Genomic DNA, 23856 nt, shown 5'->3' with positions numbered 1-23856 from the left:
GTGCAAGGCCCTTGGTTCAATCAATCCCCAGCACCCACCCACACACACACACACACACACACACACACACACAGTTGGAGTGCAGGATAGAAGCAGCATATGACTGTCAAAGAAAAAACAAAGGATGACCCACCTAAAAAATTTATGTCTTCATCCATGATGTCACTGCATGAAAACAAGTTTTTCCTATATTTCAGTAATTAAAGGAGTAAGCTAGCCTTAACAGAAAACCTGTGTAGGATGAATTAGAAATGTAGCTCAGTGGGGGAGAGCACTTGCTCGAGGCACTGGGTTCCATCCCCAGCACCTCAAAAAGAGGGGGAGGGACGAACGTCAAGAAGTGGTGCTAACTATTTTTCATGTGTAATCTTGAATTCTCACCAAAATGCTACAGGGTAATCAGTGTTTCCCCCAACTTATAGATTTAAAACGCAAAGTGCAGAGACGTTAGGAAACAGCTAAGTAGATGAGCCATGATGTGAATCCAGGTCTCTCTGGTGATGTCTCTGTGTTGTTGGTGATGACTAAGGTATTTTTATTGAGATGCAATTTGCATACAGTGAAATGTATGGATGTTAATGATGCCGGTTGATTAATTCTGACAAATGCATGTACTTTGTAACTGACACTCCTGTCCATATAAAGTACATTCCATTACCCCCAAAGTCTCCTCCCACACCTTCCTAGCCTACACTCTCCCCTGTGCCACTGATATGATTCCTATCTCCATAGATGAATTTGACTATTCCAGATCATATAATGAATCCCATGACTCATGCTCTTCTGTATTGGCTCCTTCAGCCAGCATTGGGGTGTTCAGACAGTCTCATATACTGGCACAGTATTATCTAGAGACCTCTTTGCCACTCAAATTAACATAACATAAAGTTTATAGTTTACACTGTCTTCTACAGAAGGTTTTGTCCTTTGAGTATTGTTAACTGCTGGTCTAAGAATCAGAAACCCCGCCTTCATAGTCCAAAACCCCACCACTAGACAACTTCATGACATTAATTAATTGGTTTAGATTAAATATCTCCACAGATGCAGTTTCTTTTTATGAAGACATGAAACAGAGAGTGCTAGGTAACCATGTTGTATAGGTCCCAGGCAGGCAGTTGAAGCTCACCGATAGCCAGGATAATAGGAAGCAAGCTGAAGATAAATGACATCATGGGAAACATATACATCCATCTTACTGCTCATCTTTTCTCTGTGTCTCTCTAGAAGCTTGCTAACAGATGTCAAAATAGTGGTCTTAACTTTTCCTCAAAAAGTCCCCAGAAATAAACAGCCAAAAAGCAAGAAGTTCATTGATATCAGTTGCCTTATTAGCCCTAGAAGTGAAGAAGTTACTGAGGGAATGTGACTATTCAAAGGACCCTGTTGTGTCATTTCTGTTTGAAGAAAAGGAGGGAGGGACAGATGGGTGGATGGATAAATTATTGAAGCAAGAATTCTCCAGTTGGAAGACCTTAGTATACTTATATAAACTGAGAAAATCCCCAAAGGAGAAAATGTCCTATCTATATTGTAGAGAAATTCATGTTGTTTACAATGTGCTTTAGTACTAATGTACAAAACAGGGGAGGAGGTATTTTCTAAGAAGTCGGGTAGATTTTCTAACAAATGAGAAGGAAACAAGCTTAAGGAACATTCCCTTTGTCTTGTGCAATTCGGGATGCCCTGTGGCCTAAGCCTCCCTTCCTGGATGAGAAGGTGCAGGCTAAAGATAAGCTGGATGAATCTGGCTTTTAGTTCCAAGACACTTTGTCAGAACTTTCATCTCTAGGAAAGAGGTACCTGAAATAGATACAAGATCTCCTGAGTTGCATCTTGAATGTGATTGTCTTCAAGTTTAATTAACTGAAGTCTCTAAAGTGCTTTGAGGGCAGAAAGTACTAAGTGGCAAAAGAAAAGCAGCCTTCGTCTTATGTCCAGAATGCCACTTGCCAATTATGTCACAACAGTCCCTAATCGGTCCACTTAAAAGTGCTTTATCTCCTTTCCTCTGGGTTTGTGCCACCTCCTACCAGCATGGTAAATCTTTACACCCTAGATCCAGTTATTAACAGTAACCAGTAATTTCCTAGGAAGATGGTGCTGACTTTGAAGCCTGGAATGCTGAGGTCACTAACAATCTTATCTCCAGTTCATTAAATGGTCCCTGCATTACAACTGTGAGTCAGCCACCACCCCCATCAGCTGGTCTGAACGAAGTTCAGTGAAGAAATCCAGAGAGGGCTCTAGTTACAGAAATTCAACTCGCTTTCCCCAGGCTGATGCCACTGTAAGTACCAGAATCAAGAAGTCAAGTTAACAAAAAAGTTAATTCTGCTGTTGAACTTATAGATGTAGAACAAAGACACATAGTATCACATAAACATGTATGATGCAAGACGACTTCCCAAAATCTCATGTGCTTATTGTCTAAAGTAACCTATTAGACACCTACCTATGAGTAGACTGCTTCCCAAAAGCTTAAAGGGACAGCTTCTGAGAAATGCTTTCTTCTGCTCAGCTGCAAGCAGGAATCCCCACTACCATCATCCTACAGGGATGGACAGGGTAGATGGAGCTTTTCTAGGGTGTCCCCACCTCTCTGCCCCAAAGGCTGGGCAGCCAGCCGGTGTCTGTGAGGAAATCTCTAGGCTGCTGTCTGAAGGAGAGAGGCTATAAGTCACTTGGCATGAATGGTGAGGGGAATATATTCCACTACACAGAGGAGAGTGAACTGCTGCTCATGTCTCAAGCCTGTCAGCCTGAAAGGGATTTCTCTAGAATGTTTTTTAAACTATTTTAAAAGGAAACTAATAGGCCTAACTTCTGTGTTTCCCCTAAATATAGTGACCCCTCATTATCCCTGGTGGAATGGTTCTATGACTACCTCCACCAATACCAAAATCCACAGCTGCTCAAGCTCCCTATATGAAATGGCTATAATTTACACACACCCTTCTGTATATATTCAGTCATCTCCAGGTGACTTATAATACCTAATATTATCTAAATGCTCTATCAAAAGTTGTTATACTGTATTGCTTAGGAAAGAAAAAGGGGCTGTTTACATTTTGCCCATCTACATTTCTTTTTATGCTAACCATATTTTTAAATATAAATGAAAAGATGCATCCATATATAAGCTGCACTACTAGTGCTATTAATTAAGTTCTCCTTTTATGAAATGAATACCTTTTTTTTAACCACACCTGTGCTGTATTGACAGGTAGACACCTAATGAAGAAAATGTCCTCGTTCGCCTTCCAGGAAAGGTCTGCCGCCTCACTAGCTAGCTCTTTTCATGAGTTGTCTTGGGCATACATGTAGATGGATGTGTTTTTCTCTTTGTTTAGTGACTCTGAATAGCTTCTGATCCCAAATGACAAATTCAACCAGTTGAGAATAAGTAACCCCTTCCTTCAAAAAAGGGGCTTGGGATCTTAAAGATATCTCCAGGCACCATCCTCTAGCATGTCTGACTCATTTTTAAGGGGGCTTAGGTAAACCCACCAATGGAGGTGACAGTGAGAGTACCCAGCCACAATGGTGGTTTTAGTCCAAGACACTTGTGCAGGAGCTGCCCCCAGCCATGACCATACAGCAGCCTCTTTGCAGTGGCTGAGGACAGGCCTCTGTGCAGGGCCTGCCTGCCGGGCTCTAGCTCCACTCTCAGTGCACGGTGGGCTCACTGGAGCCAGTGCTGACTGACTCGATTTCCCTGAGGCTGACTGAGCATTGTTGGAGTTCTGACGGCCCTCTGTCAGCCCCTGCTGATGGACAGTCCTCCTGAGCCCCGCTTCCTGAGCAGACGAGATGGCCTGCTGTTTTCTTCTTGTCTCTTATCACCCCTTGTCATTAAAGGAGAGGCCTGGCTTCAACTTCAATTTGTGCTGATATACAGCAGTCAAGAGGAGAGGGGAAATGTTCATTACCGGTCTTAACACCGCCTTTGCCTTTCTTAGGGCTGTGAGATTCACTCTCCTTGGGAAGGATTAAAGGGGAAGGATTAAACCGAGGGATACAAGAGCTGAATCTGCACCCAGTAAGAAAGTACAGTGCAGACGTCATTTTTCACTTTTTCCCGTCTTGCTCTCTGCTGCCTGTCCTGAATCTTGACTAGGATATGCTGTGTCGTGTGATTTCAAAGCTTTTTCCTGGGGTTTTGTTGTTTTGGATTGTTTTTAATGGTTCTGGCTTTTCCAAAAGAAGCATTACCTCCAAGAGCAAAACTTTCTTACTCATTGTACATTAGCATAAAGTTAGATCTAGAGCCTAATTCATTGGCATTCTTTTTTGTTAATTTTTTTTTCTTAGTTGTCAATGGACCTTTGTTTTACTCATTTATATGTGGTGCTGAGAATCAAACCCAGTGCCTCACAAGCACTCTGCCACTGAGCCACAACCCCAGCCCCTCATTGGCATTCTTTTATTCCCTTAGAACCTGAGCTATTCCTCGTTTTGCTTTTCTAAGAAAAATAGGAGGAAAAAATGAATATATTTTTGTGCCACTAACAGCTCCATGTCTTAAATTCCTAAAGATGTTTAACCTTGGTTTCCATCAGCCTTGGTTTTCCTTAGTAACATCCTCTGTCTATACACCTTCTTCTTATTTATAGCACTCAAGAGTCAATTTCTTTCAATATGTACATTAGAAATTTAACAACATCCTGCCAAGAGAACTCACACTCTTAAAATTTCTCTCCACCTCAACAGATGTTCTTTGCAAACCTTACCAGCAGACCTATTGAGGAAATGTGGTATCCAACACGTAATTTTGACTAATAATAAATTTTCCCAAAACAAAGTCAGTGAAAAAGGGAAAAAAAAGAAATCAGATTGCTGGCTTAGAAACATTATCCTGCCAGGAGTGGTGGCACATACCTGCAATCCCAGTTACTCAGGAGGCTGAAGCAGAAGGATTGACAAGTTTGAGGCTTAACCTCAGCAACTTAGTGAGACTCTTTTTCAAATTTTAATAAATAATAAATAAATAAAAAGGTTCAGGGATATAATTCAGTGATGAAGTGCCCCTGAGTTCAATCCCCAGTACCTCAAAAAGACAAGAAAAGAATAAAGAAAATATATTCTATGTGCTTCATAGGATACATGTGCTATCTACATAATAGCATTGCCTACAGTGATTTTAGGTAGGGTGGTGGGAAACGGACTTAATGTGTAAAGAATGATGAAAATAAGATTAGGAGAAGGAAAAAAAGTAACCAGTGTAATTTAAAGGTGTGTTGTTATCTTGAGATGAGAAGGGATGACCCTAGATATTTGAGGAAAGGGACCTATAGTTAGGGGAGAAGATAATGGCAGTGTGGGCACTCCTTTTCTGGATTTTCCGTTAACTACTGTGGCCTCAGGAACTGGCTTAATGACTTTTCCAGGATTTGGTCTGGCACTTTATCAGTTCACTATGACAAGAATATGAGCCAGGAAAGCCTGAAAAATTGCTGCAGAAAACATGCCCTTCTGCCAGGCTGCTGTGTGCAGCTCTGACCATGGGTGCCGAGCCTTCAGGGTCACGCTGTAGCTAGAGGACAATTCCTAAAGGTCAAATGAATAAAAAACAGTCAGGGAGTCTGAGGGAAAGGAAGGGGTGTCTGGACAGAGGCATATTTTTTTTGTTTCCCTTTGCTCGTGTTGGCTGCTGTAAAATGCTCAGTTAAACCTAATTGAATTTGACAATAATAAATTACATATTGAAACTGTAGAGTTCACCTAAGGAATAGCAATGAAAACAGTGAAGACACCAGAAGCCAGAGTTCAGGAAATGTCATATTCACATAGAAATGCTTTAAATTTTTCTCAGAGCTTTGTTCATTCTCTCTCTCTGTCTTCCAGAAAAGCTCCAGACCACCCAGTGCACAGAGTCCTTTCTGGAAACTATACATAAAATCATCACTTTAGTTCAGCTTTTGCCCCTGTTGTCATACTACATCTTTAAGCCTGTAATTAAAGAAGCAAATGAAATTTAAAAAAAAAAAAAAAAGAGCAAAATAGATAAACTCATCCCTCTCACTTGTCCTCAGGAGTTGGTCATGCCCTAGTGGAGGGGGTCTGTAAAAGTTCCAAAGTTGTAAGAACAGTTAAATATAAAAGGAGCATCTAGCACTTGAATGCCTTGTAAAAATACAGTTTCTGCCACATGACTTCTCCACAGGCCAGGGGAAGCCAAGTTTAAAGAAATGTCTCCGTGTCTACCTCTCATCCAGAGCTTTGTGCACTCTACCACCTAGACCCTGTCACTGTGCCTGTGCCCCAAACCTTGCAAAATGAACCATGACTGGATCTTTACTATAGAAGATACCATAGGAAAAAGAAATTTCTTAAATTTCTTCAGGAACAGTTAAGTACAAAACAAGATAGGAAGTCCTTAATCTTTCTTTATAAGTTGGTTGGGGATCCAGGGGTGCAGCTCATTTGTCTAGCATGTGCAAGGCTCTGGGTTCCATCCTAGCTCTGGGATTAAAAAAGCTGATTGGAGATAAGCATATTGACTGGGCACAAGCAGATGTCAGCTTAGTGGTGCTGGCATGGAAGGCCACTGTTTTGTTCTGATGGGACCTCATCCTCTTCTTTCTCAAGGGTTCTTGGTCTAATTAGATTTCAGGGAGACAGAGCCTTGGCAGAAGGTTGAAGGGAGCAGCTAGCCTGCAGTGTAAGAGCTGTGCTCAAACTAAATTGGGAAGTTTAACTGGGCTCGTCTCTGGTTTCAATGAAATACTTTCACAGTGTATGGTAGCAATGTCTGTTTCTAAGCTTTTGAAAACCATTTTTCTTTTTCCTTAATTGTAGTTCCCTGGTTGTTTTTATATTATGAGCTACTTGTAGAAAAATACAGGAAACATAATTACAATACAAAGCTCCCTTTCCCAAGCCTACTGAGATCATTTGAAGCCAAACTGGGTTTTAGGGTTTTGCTAACTATAAGTTCACAGCCATGAATTGCATCCTATGCAGTGCTGGTTGATTTACAGCCAGTGTTATGTGATTAAACAATAAGCATGTTTCTCTGAGCTGTGTAGCTGCTATAGGATGGAGGGAGGGGAGGGACTGGCCCTGTTGGTTGCTTCAGGACTGCACACTGCACAGCTTCCTTTGGGGAAAAAGAATGAATATCTTTGTGTGGCTCTTATAGTAAAAGAGAAGCATTGTAAAAGTATATATACACATTTATTTAGGGGAAGGAAAGAGAAATAAATTATTTGGTTTGTTTTCCACTTACATTGGTAGCTCATGTAGCACTGTGTTAAATTGCTAATTACTAATTTTTGTATCCTACCTTTCCTGAGGAATCTGAATATAGGCCAGCAAGGGGGGAAAAAAAAACTTGTTAACACTCTCGGGAGGAAATGGGTACTTCAGTGTATTGTGAAATGCAAAGCCTTTGGGAGTTTGATTTATTCAAGCCTAAAACACAGTGATGGATGATTGGGAGTGAGATGGCTAAATGTCCTCTGCTAGAGCATGGTTTCAGACATGCTTCCATTGGAGAAGGCTGAGCAGAGAAGGTGAGCACCCAGTGGGCAGTGCCAACAGGCCCCACCCCAGCATAAATCTAGAACAAAGTCCCCATGCCTGCCAAGTTCAGGGGAATCTGAAGCAAGTAAGCAGGAAAGGCTTCCAACTGCAGCTTGGTTATCTGTTACTTTCACTTGATGTAACTGGTTTTAGACATTTTCTTTCTGTGTGCATCTTGAGTATTGCTCACCTTAAAAATTGCCTCTTTTCATACCACCTGCATGTTCTGCTGCCTATTTGAAGATTCATATATTCTGTATTATTTGATGAAAACATAAGAGTATGAAAGAGCTCAGTGTTCATCTCTTCTAAAAATGATGTAGCTCAGAGTCTTTGTTGTCTGATTATTCCTTTCTTCCTTCATTCACCCTTCCTTTCCTTTCCTTCTTCTTGCACCTCATCTTGAAATTCTCTCCATAATCTTCAACTAAATCAGTCTTCAGAGACTTGTAATAAACAAATTGGTAAGAGAGGGCTGAGATGCAGGATTAATTTCTTCTCTACCCCTTTCCTTTTACCAGTCTTCTTTCCAAGGAAGACTTAAATGGGTGGAAATGAACTTCCCTTGTTCCTCTAGAACTCTCGATGAAATCCTGGCGTGTTTGTGTTTCCCTCCCTGTAAGGTAGAAGCTGAGCAGGCAGATCAGGAGCCACTGGCCTCCTATTAAAATATATTTTGATAAGGTCCTCTTGGCTGGGATGAGAAACTCTAGTATCAAGAACATGGCAGCCCCCGCCTCTTGTGTAGAGCTGAAGGTTCTTTGAAACGTTAGCTAGATCTTCCACCGAGTTGCTTGGGAGCATTGGGAGAAAAAGGAAGCTGATGGAAAGGACCGAAGCTAAGGAAGCTTCAGGGCCTCGGAAAGCAATGTTTTCAGACTGCTGGTTGCAACTAGTTAGTGGGTATGAAATGCAGTGGATCGAGATCAGCATTTTCTAGGGAGTAGAATAAAACAGAATAGTAGAATAGTAGACCTAGTGCCCCTGGATGGTAAGGGTAAATATTGCTTCATAAAACTTCAGTTTCGGTTTATAAACATGTGAGTGTGCTGCAGGCAACATGAGCTGTCTTTACCTTGGCCAGAAAATCCCGAGCTGCCGCCTGAGAAGAATTGCTCCAGGCTGCCGGCAGGGAATCGACACTCAACGGGTCCATTAAAGAGCAGCGTGCTGCTTTCTGCGGCCCAGAACCCGGTCCCCGGACCTTGCGCCTCTACTAGAGGAGTCCCGCCCCCGCGTGGCTGGTGGCTTTGGGTGGAATAAGAGCACCCGAGGTCAGGCGCTCAGTGCCCGCGCCACCACCCGAGCCCAGCATCGCAGAGGGGGCGGGGAGGGGGCTCGGGATGATTTACTCCTCTTGTCTGAAAAGTACAGTAATTCGAAACAGTTCTCACAGTAGCATCCCTGACAACTTAATGTTTAAAAAAAAAAAGCCATTAAGAGTCGATGGGGCGCGGTGGGGCGAAGGGGGTGGGCCGGAGGAGGTGGCTGGAGCGAGCTGGGACTGATCGCTGTCACGGACGTAGCTGGCTTGAGCAGCACCTTCTTGGGATTTACCGCTCCCGAGAGCCGCAACGGAAGGCGCCCGGAGGGGACCGTAAGAAGGGACAGGGGGAGCCTTGTGCGCTGGGAGGGAGCGCGCGGGCCGACGGCAATGCGACGTGGGCGTTGGGTGTCCGCGCCGCGCGACCCACGCACGCCCGCTTTATCCATCTCTTCCCCTAGGACTTTCTGCAAGGAGACTGCACCAAAGCGAAACAGAAGCTGAACTGGAAGCCTCGGGTCGCTTTTGATGTAAGTGTCGCCTTCACGGGCGGAATCCTCAGAGTCGCCGGCTGCGGGGCAGGTCGGCCGGGGCTTGGGGCAGCAGCTCTGGGTAAGGCCTCGCCCGGCGTCTGCGGTGCCCAAGGCGGGGAGGCGGGGAGGGCCGGGTTGGGGAGGAGGGAGGGCTGGGCCTGGCGGAGGCGGCCCGGGGCGGCGGGCGGGGTGCGGGAGGCCTCTCTGGGGCCGCCACCCGGGGTGAGGGTGTCACCCGGAGAGAGTGGCAGAAGCTCCTCCCTCACCGCCCACCCTGTGTCTCCGGTCGCAGGAGCTGGTGAGGGAGATGGTGCACGCCGACGTGGAGCTCATGAGGACCAACCCCAATGCCTGAGCGCGGCCTCAGAGCCCCGGCGCCCTCCGACCTGTCGTCCCGCTTGGCGCCGGCTGGTGCGGGGTTACAGGCGGAGACACGCGCTGGGATGTACCCGGGAGGGGCAGGCAAATCCAGTCGGTACCCTGTGACCCTCGCCGCCACTGCCTTGTCCCCGCTGGCGGGAGCGAGGGCCGCCAGGTTTGTAGCAACCGGGACGTGACACTCCGGGATTTGGCCGCTTTGCTTTTGTCGAAGCCTCCTCTGAATGGTTTTGTGAAATCAAGATGTTTTAATCACATATTCACATATTTACTTGAAATTATGTCACTTAGACAACTTAAATTCTGGGGCCTTTAAATTGTTTTTTCTTATTAAATATGATCTTTTTATGAACTAGCATTAACAGAGTCACTATGTTTTTCCAAAGTTATAAAAAACAGTTATAAGGGCCCCAAACAAAAATGCCAAAACCCATGCCTTGGAATGAAATGTTTCCCCCAGGCTGTGCTCCCTTCAAGCCAGGGCTCCGAAGACCCTGTAGGCTTCCAGAGAGTCCTGAGACATTCCTTTCCCTTCTTGGTAACAATGTTACTCTGGAAACTGATTTCCAGTAGAAGTGAGGCATTCACACCCTCTCTGGTCTCTGCTGACTATAATTAGAAACCACTGGGCTTCCACCATCTCAAAAGAAAGCTTGAGAAATGGGGTTACAAGAAGAAACTTGAAGGTAAGTAAATATTGTTGCAGCATTCCATGCCCCTAGGTTACCCAGAGGTCTTCACTCCTTCCTTTCTTTGGGGTCTAGACTCTTTCACACAATGCTTATTTACAACCTCTTCTCATCAGTACTAGATCACTTTTTTAAACTGAATTTTGGTTTATTCATTCAACCCACTTATATTGTGCCTAATATGTGTCAGACATTGTGCTACACACTTGAACTACGTCAGTGTTAATTAGAATTTATAATAAAGACATTTAAGGCCCAGCCTCAGATCACTGGATCCAGTTTCACTGAGTGCATCATTTAGGTGTCCTGGGTGTGACCACAGGCAAATTCTCCTGAACTGTGTATGTACAGTGTACAGCTACAAGTAGGTTGACAGAAATATGTACAGAATACCTCCAGGCAGCAAGCAAAGAGTTGTGTACAGGTGTATACCCCCGCATGAAATACAGTATTTTCCCCTAGAACAAATTAGGTCAGGACTCTTCCCCCCTACACACTTCTCTTCCAAGCAAAATAAAATAAAACTTTACAGCAAATGGAATTCTAGCCTTTGCACATGCGTGTGTGAGTACGGGTGAACTATTTCTGAATGTCTTCTCAGGCAGGTTTATGATCTGGGGGAGGATCAGGGCTCCAACGGCTGGTGTAGGAGAGAGGGCTCTTTGTGTGGCTTCCCCAGTCCCTGTGAAAGCATGCTGGCCTGGGCGGCCTCAGCTTCCATGGAGCAGAACTAGGGCAGCCTGAGCTGGCCCACCCGGTTCTCAGAAGCTGCCCCAGGAGGAGACTTCTCCCAACTCCCAAGCTGGATACTGCTAATTGGAAGCAGATGGTCCCTCAGAGACCCAGCCTCCAGGACTAGGTGGGCTGGTAAGCACACACAAACATATACACACTCACAAAAGCATACACTGTCACACACAAAACACATCCATTCACAAATATACTCACCAACATAACATCTTACACACAAACACTTGCAAACACAACTCAAAAACCTGCTGTCACAAACACAATTATATACATACAAATCTCAGAAATAATCACTCTCCTCTTTGCCTTGACCCTGACAGGCACCTCTTCTCTGACCACCTTAGCCCTTCATCTCACACCCAGAAGAGAATATTTCAGGCGACTTCAGGCTGACAGTAACCCCATTTAATACAATGTTTTGTGGCTTTTTAGCCCAAAGCCATCATAAGCTGGTCAGGGAGGAGTAGGAGAGATTCTAGGCAGGAGTTTAATACAACTCCAGTGCAGCCATTGTTAAATTATACTTCTCAACATAGACTGGAGCATCAGTTTTCGAAGGAACAAGTTATTGTTAATTGCAACCTTCTCATTCTTCCTGACCCCTCAGTTGATGGCAGGGTGGAGGGGGGTTCATTTGTTCTCCTGATGGGATGTATGTTTAAAAGGAGAAAAAAAGAACAGATTTGTTTCTGTATTTTTCTTTCCTGTGGCCATCCTTCAAGACAATCCATATTAAAGGGATTCTTCGATCTTAAATCTCAATTTCATTTCAATGTTTTTTCTTTTGTCCTGTAAGCATTCTCTTTTTCCTGCTTTGTAAATTTGGGCTGTTAATTTTAAATATTATAAAACATCTCCCACCTTGATTTTTTGGTGGGTGGGTAAAAACTAAGTGTTAAACTTTCAGTATGCCCAACTATTATGGCAAAGCAGTCAAACCCATATTTGTTCATTAGAGGAAAGACAAGTATAGATACTTGGGCTGCCCAGTGGCCTTACTTTCCAACTGACCTGCCTGCCAGCCCCAGTTGTGGGCTTTATCTGCCGGCTCTTGAAGGAATTATGAGCCAGCAAGTGAGCTAGGCCCCACCATAATAAACCTGTCACACCTCTGCAGCTGTGTAGGGGCCCAGGGCTGGCTGTGGGGCTGCATCACCTTAAGGAAAGTGCTAAAGTGCTTCCACAGATAATGCTCTGCACAAGATGGCTCCTTAGGAAGCTAGATTGCCTGTCTGAATTGTGTGCCAGGTAAGGGGCAGATCCAGTGCTGTGAACCGATAGAAATCGTTTCAGGCTTCTTTTATTCCCTTTTAATGGCCTTGCCAACACCAACCACCAAACCCCATATCCCTGGCAGCCAAGAAGTTGGTGGGCTGCTGGTGAATACTACTTTTTCTATGCTATTAAAACTAGGAGCAAGAGGCAACATTTAAAAGTTTTTATTTTAAAATAATAACCTTGGAGTTGGTGGTGTAGCTCAGGGGTAGAGCATTTGCCTAACCTAGGCAAATGCATGAGGCCCCAGATACATCCCCAGCAACTAAACAAACAAGTGCATCACTTATAAACAACTTTCTAAGCCCTCCCCCCAAAGCACCTCAAAGCAAAAGGTATTTGTATTTGGCATTCTGTTTTAAAGAGTATCCCAAAGAATCCAATTCATACATGGAATATTTTCCAATCAATCCTGGCACTGTAGCCTTAATTACTCAGAGGATGTCATGAGTAGGGGAGCTCCCATGCGGGTGTCACACAAAGATTGTGTGTGTGTGTGTGTGTGTGTGTGTGTGTTACAAACAGATCAGAAAGTCCCAGCATGCCATCTGCACCTCCCCAAACACTGGGATATTTCACAATTGGGGGTACTGAGAATTTTCACAAACAGCAGCGGACAACTGGGACACAAGGCAGTTCTGAGAGGTGGCTCACACCCTACAGTCCTGGCTTCCCATGGTTCTCAGTATCCTTTGAAAACACAGAGCCTGAGTCTTTTTTGGAAGTAGGGTGTCCCTTGCTCCTTCACCCCTAGTTCCACCGTGTCCCTGTCCCCGCACATAACCTGGGGTTGGTGGAACACATTTTCAGGTAGCATGCCATTGGGGATAAGGCCTGCTACTGGACCACCACCGTTTCGGTGACCCTGGCCTTCGACGCTGCCCAGCAATCTGCAGAGTTCCATGTAGTGGGCTTCTCCTGCGACTCTCACCGGAAGTGACCAGAACCGCCAGAGATCTTCCCAAGGTCCTAGTTAAGAAAGAATATGATGGCAGGGCCCCCACACACACATCCTCAAACGAGTCCTGGGCAAGAATGACTGTTGGGGGCCCTAGATCGAGGCCTGACCTCCGGCCCCACCGCCCACTCCCAGGTTCCTGCCCTTCCTCCAGGGTCAAGGTCACACACAGCAGACGCCCAAGTTTATGCTGCCCCTTTGATCTCTGAATTTGGGGGCCAAGGTGCCCGCCTGGGTGCGCTGCCGAGGTGGCTGCAAAGATCCCCGACGGCCGATGCGGAGGCCTGGGCCAGCTCACTAGCACCTCGACCTTCTGCGAGGCTCTAAATCTCTGGGTGTCCAAGCTTTGGCCTCGAAGGAGAGGCTAAATGGGCCAGCTGACCGCTACGGACCCGGAGGCGCCGCGCGTGCGCATGCGCAGGCCAGGAGTCCCTTAACTCAGGCCCCAGCGGGCTCGGACCCTGCATGTGTACAGTGGCCTGTAGCCTCGCGCTTCCCAACTCGGGGGTCCCCAGAGCAGAGTTGAGGTGAGAAAGCATTGTCATTCATAAAAAGAAAACCCTCACATCTGTGGCCCTGGGCTCACTGGTGCGCGGCAGCCTTCAGGCCAACAGCACGAGGGCAAGGGAGCTGGTGAACAAGGGAAGGCAACAAAATGGGGCTCCTCGGACTCCCGATGCTTCGGGGCGGCACTGGGTCCCTGCTGGCCTGAGAAGAAGCCGCACAGCCCGAAGGCCGGCCGGGCTGGAGTGACGGGCCGCGGGCGAGAGAATGTATATTTGGAAGGGGTCAGGCCCTCGGCTGGAGTCTGGCTTTTTATGGCGAGGAAACTGCCTGGGAAGGGCCCTCTGGCGAAGCCTTCCTGTTGTGCCTCTGTGCCCAGCAGCGCCCGGCGCGGGAAGCGCGCGGCTGCACCAGGGAGAGGATGGCCTTTTCTCCTCGGCTCTGAGGACACGACTCCCGGTAGGGGCTGCCGGGTAGGCCTTCCCTGGAGCCAGCGGACAAATGCTGGAGGAACATGTCACATTATTGTTTTGGCACCAAACACACTGTAAGTCCTGCCCTGCACCTCCCGGATAGTCTATTGACGTAAAGCGGGGCGGGGGGCGGGGGGGGGGCTAAGGTGCGCGCGGAGTCCCGCAGAGACCCGGGACCGGTGATCAGGGACACCAACCCCTGGGCGCTCTCTGGGAATAGCTAACACCCACACCGCCCTTGACTGGGGAAGCCACATGGACCTCCTCTCCAGAGCTCTCCCCAGCAACTTAGCCCGGTGTCTCTGGGGGTTGCGCCCCTCGCCCCCGGCTAGCCCACAGTCTCTTGCCCAAAGTAGCGTGCCCGGCCACAGTAACAAAACTGATCTTTGGAATTGAAAAGAAGCCTCGGGCTCAGTAGCCAGGGCTGTCCTGGGTACCTAGACTCTGGAAAGGCCTCAGGCCCGACCCCACCGGCGGGCGAGCCCTGGCTGCAGACCCCGCGCAGGCTGCGGACCCGGTTGGGCCACCTCCCTGTCCCCTTCCCTCCCGCACGTCGGTCTCCTGGGACTATACTAAAGGCTCCTTTCTGCACCAGCGGAAATGCCGATTTCGCTCGACTCAAAGAACAGTTTTCGTTTTTCCCCTACCAGCAGATTTTTTAAGAATCCAATCTCGACTGAAACATGTGTTCCTCAGCCCTGTCCGGTTTGCACGTCTGTAGCCATTAACAAGCCTCCGGGACCAATGACCTGCTTTTATACTGAAGGAAATGCCGAGGCCTTTAAGAGTTAATGGCGCTAAATGTGTTGGTTTTCCTGCTTTTTCCCTGGAGAAGGTATGGGAGGGGGGATTCATATTCATTCCCATTCTCTCTCTCTCTCTCCCTATCCCCTCCCCCCTTCCTCCCTCCCTTTCTGTCCCACCACCCCATTCGCCACTGTCTTTCCCTCCATTTCATCCCCAAAGCCTTTCAGCAGACCCTCTCATTCCCCCCAAATTCTAGTTCCCCAGCCCCTGGGTTGAGCCTTCCTCACCTCTCTACCCTGCCGGGGGGTCCTACCACCCAGGTCAGGAAAGAAACCTCAGCTGCCCAGCCCTGACCACCCTACTGCTGCTCCCACTAGACACACAAATTGCTCTCCCATGCCCACCCAAGTAGCACCAAGCTATTTTGATTTAAGGGCAAACAGGCAGCCTACCCAGTCCCCTTCCTGAGAGCAACCTGTAGGGGCAGCTGAGAGAAGAGGGTAGGAAGTCTAGTGGAACAAGGCCTTCCAAAACCATCAGGTTTGAAGGGGCCTGTGGGTAGACTGGAAGAAACATGCTCTTTGGGAGAGACACATCCTTAGGGCAAGGGGCCTTGGGAAGTGACATGGAGGCTTTCCAATTTACCTCCTGACCCCAGGCTGGGAGATTCTGAGCTGGAAGCAATGCCTGGCCCTCTCTCAGGTCCAGTTGACCCAGCCTATCCTCAAATCCTGGCCTCTCCTTGGAGAGGGAGCTCTGCTCTTCTCCAAGACAGACTGGGGCCTACATGCAAGGAAATTCCAGATCCTACTGCATCTCCTATAATACGCTCAATATGCTACAAATTTAAAATCAGTGAGGGAAAAAATCAAGTAAACAATAAAAAAAAACTAATATAAAACAGAGTTTCTTAGGAGCCAAGGTAAGATGGGAAAGGAGGCAAAAAAGGTCTGTCGAGCCTTATGCTCTCTGTACCTTATTTTGGTTTCCAATAAGGCAGACATGGTACATTTTGCTCAATTTTCCACTCCTAATCACGTTGAGAACGTTGGTGGAGAAGTGGCTTTCACTCTCCTTCTGAATGGGTTTTGGAGCTGGAATTCATTTAATTAAGTATTGTTCCTTTCCCAACCAAACTTGGACCTGGAACCTGACAGTTCTGCTCCTGTGTGGCCCCAGGTCTATTCAAGGCCTCAGTGAAAGCTCCCTCAGGCTGCATCCGGCCCATCCCCCAGAAGGCTCCGCACAGGGTGGGTCTTGAGGCCACCAGAGGCAGTGCAAACTGGGAGCGGGGGACATCCGGGAGAAACTCCAGGGGCCTCAGGGCAAGGATGGGTAAAAGAGAAAGATGAAGAAACAGAGATACATACAACTTAATGGTTATGTTGGATACACACTCAGAAAGTGGGAGCTGGAATAAAGAAGGAAGGAAAATTAGGCCCACGAAATTTCCAGCTATATAGGTAGGGCCCAAATAGGAAAGTGGGAGTGAAAATGTCATTAATAAAGTCTCTTTACCAGGAAACTTTTGGCTGGGTTATAAATTCAAATAAGAAATTTCAGAGAAGTAGGGTGTCTAAGGCTGGCATTTGGGTCCCCTGGCCAATCTCTGTGGATTTACCTTCCTGCCAAGTGGTCACTGTCTGAATAAATCAAACATCCCTTGTTGGGAGTTCTCCTGTGCTCCCGGACCCCTCTTGGTCCCTTTACTCCCCACACCCTAATCTTTCTGCTGGGCGGGGTGTCCCTGCCCACATCAAATCATATTCTGTCCTGCCGGCCAGTTTTATTACTAGACCACCATCAATCTTACCCCTAACACGACATTTGTTTATGAATAGATGGGAAGGGCTAATGGTTTCATGAACCAGCCATGAAATGAGTAGAGTCAAAAAAGAAGGCTCTGAAACACCAGGCAGGACCCAGTGGTCCACTCAAAAGCAAAAGGGGCCCCTCTCCTAGAGATCTAAGATGTGAGATGCGGGTAGAAAAAAACTGTCATTACAACCCTGCTTGCTTCTAGTAACACTAACAGCCTGGGAGAAAACGGATTTGGTTGCCTAAGGCTTGGATAAAGTATGGATGCCTCTTGTCCCTCCTGGGCTGTCAGACCAGGCTGCCTGAACATGCATAGTCAGGGTCTCTCCACTTTTACACCATTAAGAACAAAACTAATGGCTTTCCACCCTAAAACCCAAGACTCCCCCGGCCCCCAAGTGAACAGGGTGAAAGAGAAAAAGTGTCATGACTTTCTTCACCTATCAAAGTTAGGGAGAGCCCAAAAGGGCTATAAGGCACTCTTGTTTCCTGACCCTTGTTTCTGACCCGACAGGAAACAGCCAGGAGCTTACAGGCAACCAGTACAATTGAGCCTTATTCTTCTGCAAACATCGATTATTAATGACACAAACTGTGTGGAATGATAGATTGTAAAATGCATGCTTGTTTGCATGCAGCCTGGTGAAAAAGGCCTGCTAACTACATAACCCTACAAAACAGCACGTGTTCCTACCACACATGCATTATGCCAAATGCAAGATTTTATGTGGCATACAGCATGCTAGCATTCGTGCACTCATAGTATATATTGCTAAGAAAATAAACATACCCCACTTGCGCATAAAGGACAAAATACTTATTATCTAAAGTTTTCTACAGAGGCAGTTTACAAAATTAGTTGATTCTTCACTGGACCCTGCCTGCCATCAGCAGACTAATTTCAAAATGAACTGACTAGCAGTTAAAATATCAAGAAATTTTTCTCAGAACATTTTACAGAAAAAAAAATCCTTATAATTAAAAAAAAAAAAAGAGTAAAACTCAAACATGTGAGCCACCAGAGTAAGAAGTTCCAGGTTAAATAATGTCACAAATTGTTTTTTCTTGAATTTGGATATGAAAATTCAAAAGTTATCGTATTGATGGTAGAAAAATTATACATTTGTGATTTTAAAAAAGAATAAGGAGCAGACCTTCTCTTCTCCCACTCACAATTAGTTTCTAAACTATTATGTAGGCAAATCGTGCAGAAATAAATACAAACACCTTCATAGACACATATGTCTTCCATGCCTAATTTTTCAAATTTCAAATCGAAGAGGATGAAAATAGTTGAGAAACTCTCCTCTGGCACGCAGGGAAACATTCCCAGGAGCTGTGGTGAGGGGCCCCGTTGGTCACAGAAGTCACAACTCCAAACGCACAGCCGGTTTCTCACCAACTGCAGGGTCCAAATAGGAAGGACTACAAGGAGCCCACTCCACACTCTGGCGTGCTGGGGAAGGGCCCTGCTGGGAACCTGCCGGCTCTTCGCTTTGCCAAGCTCTCCCCAGCTGCCGGATTCTGGGCAGGCCAAGTGCACTCCCGGGAGGCGTGCGGGGCGCAGACCTAGCTGTCCCGCAGGCCACCCCTCGGAGCAGCGCGGCCTAGCAAGAAGCCCACCTAGCTCTACGGGGCCAGGCTGGGGTGAGGCCCACGGCCGGCTGAGGCCGCGACATGCCTAGGGCTTCAAAGCCGAGGCCCACGGAGATGGCGAGGGCTGCGGGCACGTGGACCCCAAACACGCGGAGCTGGCCTCACGTACACAGGCCTCTCGCGTTCATTAGGCCCAGCGACTTCCTGCATGGCCACTGCCAAGTGATTTGTGGCGTCTGTAAACCGACCTCACACACTGCACAAGGACGCAGCCCTGCGTTGGAGGCTGCCTGGGGCCACAGCGCTAGCCCGGACAGGTCCGGCACGGCCAGGCCAAGGTTGGCGGATTGGGGACCCTGTAGGACTTGGGAGGTGGTCGTGCAAACCAGTGGTCCCGGGCCCTGTGCTTGCCGAGGCTGTGGGGCGCGCTGGCACCCGTGAGCAATGAAGTGCCTCTGACCTTTCCAACCCGGCTGGGCTCCTAAACACACGTGTGTCTCCAAAACGAAGGTGACGAGCAAGAAGGAAATGGGAGCACTTGTGGGGCCGGGCAACGCCGGTCGGAGTCGCGGGGAGAGGAGGGGAGCGAACTCCTCGGCGGCTGCCCCAGGCGCGATCGCCAGGGCCCCAAGGTGCGTCTTCTGTGCTGGCGACCCTGGTCCTCTGCACTCACACACGCCTGCTCCTGGCCACCTTCCGCTCCGCGCGGTCTTCCCGGCATCCCGACGCAACCTGTGATTAACCCATCAGACCTAACAGAGGTCTCCTTTGACTCTATTTTCTCCCCCAAACAACTTATTTCGGGAGGAGGCCGCGGAGGCGAGGTCGGGAATCCGTGGAGGGAGGCGGCGGGGCGGGGGCGGGCGTGGGAGGAGGAAAGAGCTCCAAACGCAAACAGAAGCCGGGCCCCGAGCCGCAGTGGGTAATTACAGCTAATTAGCTGAAGAGCGTTCCCATCCGGGAGCGGCGTCCCAGAAGCCGGCGTCGGGGTCCGACGCTACTCGCAAGATTTCAGGGCCCCAGCTGGAAAGCCAGCGGTGGGCCACGGGGCTCCACTAGCCACCCCCACTCCCCTCTGCAAAGAGTTGCACCAGATATACCGAGAACTGTACGCTCTCCAGCTACTCAGCCTCGAAGCCTGTCAACCCGACAGGGCTGTAGGGTCACCTGCTGCCGCTCCCCATCCGGGCCTAGACAACCCAGCTCCGGCCGCCAGACCCTTTACACGCAGATTCCCAGCTCCACCTTGGGTTCCCCAAAGTGGAGCAAAGCACCAACTCCACTAGATTGGTCGCTGGATTCTTTCCTTTCACCACCCTCCCCATCTTATCCCCCAGGAAAGGGTCATTCTAAGAAACTCCAAGAAGCCCTAGGTCCTAGGTCCTAGGGCTGCGACAGCCCAAAGGAAGATTTAAAAACGCCAGCCAGAGCCGGCCTGACCCGAACGGAGAGACACCGCGCCAGCACCGCTGCGATCTTCCCCGGCTATTAGGTTACGGCTCTGGGGGAGGGGACCGAGCGAATCAGAGGCCACGTAGAGAAATTTTTGACTGAAATTAGAGTGTATTTATTTGCAGCAATCCTTTAACAAAGATCAAATTTTGACAACAAGCAACTGCAATTACTGCTTAAGTGTTGTCTCTAGATAGGAGCGGCAGATAGGAAACTGCATTATCTCGAAAACAAACTGAAAGGCCCTGAATGTCTGTAATCAAATCGCCATCTCCCCAAAGTCTGATTGACAGGGCAGATCACCCTAAGATAATGAATTTATTACATTTCCTGGGTTATTTACAAAAGGGGGGGAGGGGGCAATCCGAATTGCCCCCCTAGGTTTAACTGTAAATTAACAAGAAAAATTGGTTTGAAAAGAAACCACCCCAGACTAAATGTTCTGCCCTTGTCGCCTTCCTTCTTGTTATTACTTTAAATCTTTTTTTTTTCGAAAATAATTGTTCTACAAACATATCTTCTAAAATAGTTACCCAAAGATTAAATATCCCTTTCCAACCCGCAGTATATTTGTATCTTTAAAAAAAAAATCAACCCTTCTACATAACACACGAAGGATTGTAAATGTGGATGAGTTATATACATATACTTAAAAACTGGTTTATTTTTCCTCTTACAAAAGACTGAAATTAATAGGAAAAAAATCTATTCAGCATCTGGCTCACAGGGATGTATAATATGCAATGCAATTTTATATGGGAAACATGAGCCAAATATCCATCTGTGTATATCTTCAGGCACATTTGCATCTCTCTACACACAGGTATCACTGTAGTAAGACTGCTGCTGATTCATGGGCTTAAGATTTCCAAATCATGTTCTGTCATTACTGAGAAAAAAGTATTTGTTTATATGCCAACTCAAATCTGTTTAGGAAATTATCTTTTTTACTAGCCACAAAGCAAGTTGACTGTACAGTACATTTTGCAGAAGATGCTGCAGGAAAAAAAAAAAAAAGATCTAAACAAAAAGAATTTCAGTGAAATTTTACATGGACTACTCAGAGAGTTTCTCTTTTTCAGAGATTTAGGCGGAGAGCAGATAACTCCTAGTGTGTTTTATCTCTGAAATCTTTCTTTATATTAAAGCTGTATTAAAGTATCCAGACATAGGTCTCATTCAAACTGAATGGCAATTTATTAATAAACAAACAATGAATATGTTCAACAAAAAAAGAAAGAAAAGATGATAGAATAAGATTAATACAGTTTCCCTTTTTATAATGAGGAAAAAAAGCACAATTTAAAGTTTCAGACAATTTAACGTCAGGTTTTGGAAACACTTTCTGGCGTTTGGTCCACGACATCCAACTACAAATTAAAAATAAATTACTATGTTGCAATTTACATTTTAAAACAAGTCCATGAATAAAAAGAAAGCGATTTTCATATACGGGGACTTTCTCCCTCCTTTCAACATAGGATAAAATAATATCTTACAGGTGAGAGGCAAGGAAGAAGGCAGGGGAAGGGAGAGGAGAGGAGCAGGAAAGCGAGTCTCTGAAAAGCAAGAAGAAACTTACGTGTTATCTGGAGTAACACTGTCCTTTAATAAACCATGATTTTGCTGTCTCTGTACAAAATAGTTTACGTTTTTGTTTATTTAGATAAGGCAAAGTGGACGTGGCTCTGGATTAATCTTTTAAGAAAATAGTTTTCTTTGAGCTGGTGCTGGTGAGTTGAATTTGGGAAGGGAATCTGTTTGCTGGTGTGCTGAATATCTCTCGTATTTTAAATTGCATATTTTTTAGTTTCGATTTTGCATTGATGGATTCTTTCGGCTGTTCCTGCTTTGGGATTCTATTCAGTTCGACTTTGACGGTGCCAGGACAAGGAAGGGGGTCAAAACTTGCTACAGTCATAGACAAAAGCCCCGGACGTGCGATACAGAGACTGGCTGGCAGGGAAGGCCATCTGACAGCTACTATTCCCGTTCACCGGAGAGTTGTTCAAGCCGATCCGCTGCGACTCAAACATCTCCCGCACCGAGTGGAAGTTCTGCTGCTGCCCGGGGTAGCCCGCGGCCGCCGCTGCCGCCGCCGCGCTCGCCAAATGGCCCAGGTCACCGCCCGCCTGGTTCAGGTACCATGAGGTGAGCCGGCCTTGGTGGGCTGCAGGGTGGTGGCCGGTCTCCTGGCCGCCCCCGCCGTGACTCAGGGACGATGAGCTGCTGCTGGTGACTGGAGGCAAAGAGTAGTCAGGCAGGGAGTCTTCCACTGCTGAGCCGCCCGCGCCCCCGGGTGCGCCCTGCAAGTGGCCGCCGCGTTCGCCGGCGGCATACAGACTCATGGCCTGCAGGTTGCAGTGGTAGGTCCCGGCGCCCCCAGCGCCCCCAGCGCCGCCCCCGCCGCCGCCGCCGCCGCCCCCGCCGGAGCTGCCGGCGCTGGAGCTCTGGCTGCAGGGGGAGCTGTAGAGGGAGCTCTGGCCAGGCGAGTAGGCTCCGAGCGTCAGCGGGGGTGCGATGCCCGCGCGCGAGGACGCGGCCGCCGAGGCCAGGAGGCCAGAGCTGAGCTCCGCGGCTGTGCCCTGAGGCGACCCCCGGAGTGAAGTCATGATGTTGTCCACGCTGAAGCCCTGGCTGTGGTGTGGCGGCGGCGCAGGTTGCGCGGTCTGCGGAGGCGGTGCGGGATCCGCACCGTCCAGGCTCAGCGGTCGCGCCGAAGGCAGGCTGCCCGGAGGGCTGCTCCCGCTCGACAGACTGCTGCTGCTGCTGTCGGGGCTCTCAATTTTGGGCACCGTGGCGGCGCTGCCGCTACCCAGGGCGGCGGCCGGGGACAGGGGCTGGGGCGGCGAGGGGCACGTACCGTTCTCAGTCTTGATGTCCTGGATGCGCACCGGCGGCGGCTGCGGTCCGGGCGCGGCGCCGTCTGCCTGCTCCGGCGGCGCGGGCGGAGGCTGGCGGCCTGGCGGCGGTGGCGGAGGCTCTTTGAGGTGCAGCCGGTCCTTCTCCTCCTTGTCCTTCACCGCGTCCTTCTTCTTGAAGCGCCGTCGCCGCCGCAGGAAGCTGCCGTTCTCGAACATGTTGTACGAGTCCGGGTCCAGCGTCCAGTAGCTGCCCTTGCCCGGCTTCTTGTCGTCGCGGGGCACCTTCACGAAGCACTCGTTGAGCGAGAGGTTGTGGCGGATGCTGTTCTGCCAGCCCTGCTTATTGTCCCGGTAGAAGGGGAAACGGTCCATGATGAACTGGTAGATGCCGTTGAGGGTGATCTTCTTGTCCGGGGCATTCTGGATGGCCATGGTGATGAGCGCGATGTAGCTGTAGGGCGGCTTCACCATATCCTTGGGCTGTGGCTGGGGCGTGTAGGGCCCGTAGGCGCGCGCCATGCCGCCCGGGTATTGCTCGGCGTGTGCCGGGTGCGAGTACACGCTCATGGGGGCCGGCATGGCTGTGTAGCCGCCCCCGGCCGCTGCCGCCGCCGCGCGGTAGTAGCTCTGCTCGCCGCCGAGGTAGGGCACCACTCCCAGGGAGTTGGGGCTGGACACGGAGTAGCGCGCCTGCATGGCCCCGGCTCGCCGCCGCCGCCGCCGCCGCCCCGCGCCGCCCGCCGCCCCCCACCCTCGCTCCGGCCCGGCCGCGCCGCGCCGGCCGCTGAGTCCGAGTCCGAGTCCCGGCCCCGCCGAGCTGGTGCTGGCCCGGCGCGCTGCGTCTGGCTCGGCCGCCGCCGCCTCCCAGCGCCTTCGGTTGCGCGGCCTCTCCCTGCGCTCGCTTGGGCTCTTTGGGCGCCTCCGGCCACCTCGGGACCCGCTGCAGCCGCGAGGGAGGGTCGCTGAGAGGGGAGAGGGCCAGACGAGGATGCGGCTAACCGCCTTGGAGGAACTCGCAGAACAACTTC

General features: G+C 48.7%; 2 protein-coding genes across 2 annotated transcripts in view; one reads left to right on the top strand and one right to left on the bottom strand.

The window, feature by feature from the left end:
- Gmds (GDP-mannose 4,6-dehydratase) overlaps positions 1 to 10060 on the top strand; it is a 625359-nt gene extending 615299 nt beyond the window's left edge. Inside the window, exons 10-11 of the mRNA XM_027954821.2 lie at positions 9253 to 9321; positions 9617 to 10060. Of these exons, the coding sequence (XP_027810622.1) occupies positions 9253 to 9321; positions 9617 to 9679 (132 nt within the window). The 3' untranslated portion in view covers positions 9680 to 10060. The remainder of the gene's footprint in view (positions 1 to 9252; positions 9322 to 9616) is intronic.
- A 10017-nt stretch (positions 10061 to 20077) lies between these two features.
- Foxc1 (forkhead box C1) lies at positions 20078 to 23528 on the bottom strand. Its single transcript, XM_027954803.2, has one exon. The coding sequence runs from the start codon at positions 23522 to 23524 to the stop codon at positions 21866 to 21868; it is 1659 nt and encodes a 552-aa protein (XP_027810604.2). The 5' UTR covers positions 23525 to 23528; the 3' UTR covers positions 20078 to 21865.
- Positions 23529 to 23856: the final 328 nt, after the last annotated feature.

This window comes from Marmota flaviventris, chromosome 6 (genome assembly GCF_047511675.1).
Source record: "Marmota flaviventris isolate mMarFla1 chromosome 6, mMarFla1.hap1, whole genome shotgun sequence".
NCBI classification, from domain to species: domain Eukaryota; kingdom Metazoa; phylum Chordata; class Mammalia; order Rodentia; family Sciuridae; genus Marmota; species Marmota flaviventris.
Note: the sequence above shows the minus strand (reverse complement) of the source record. Positions and strands in the feature narration are given on the sequence as shown.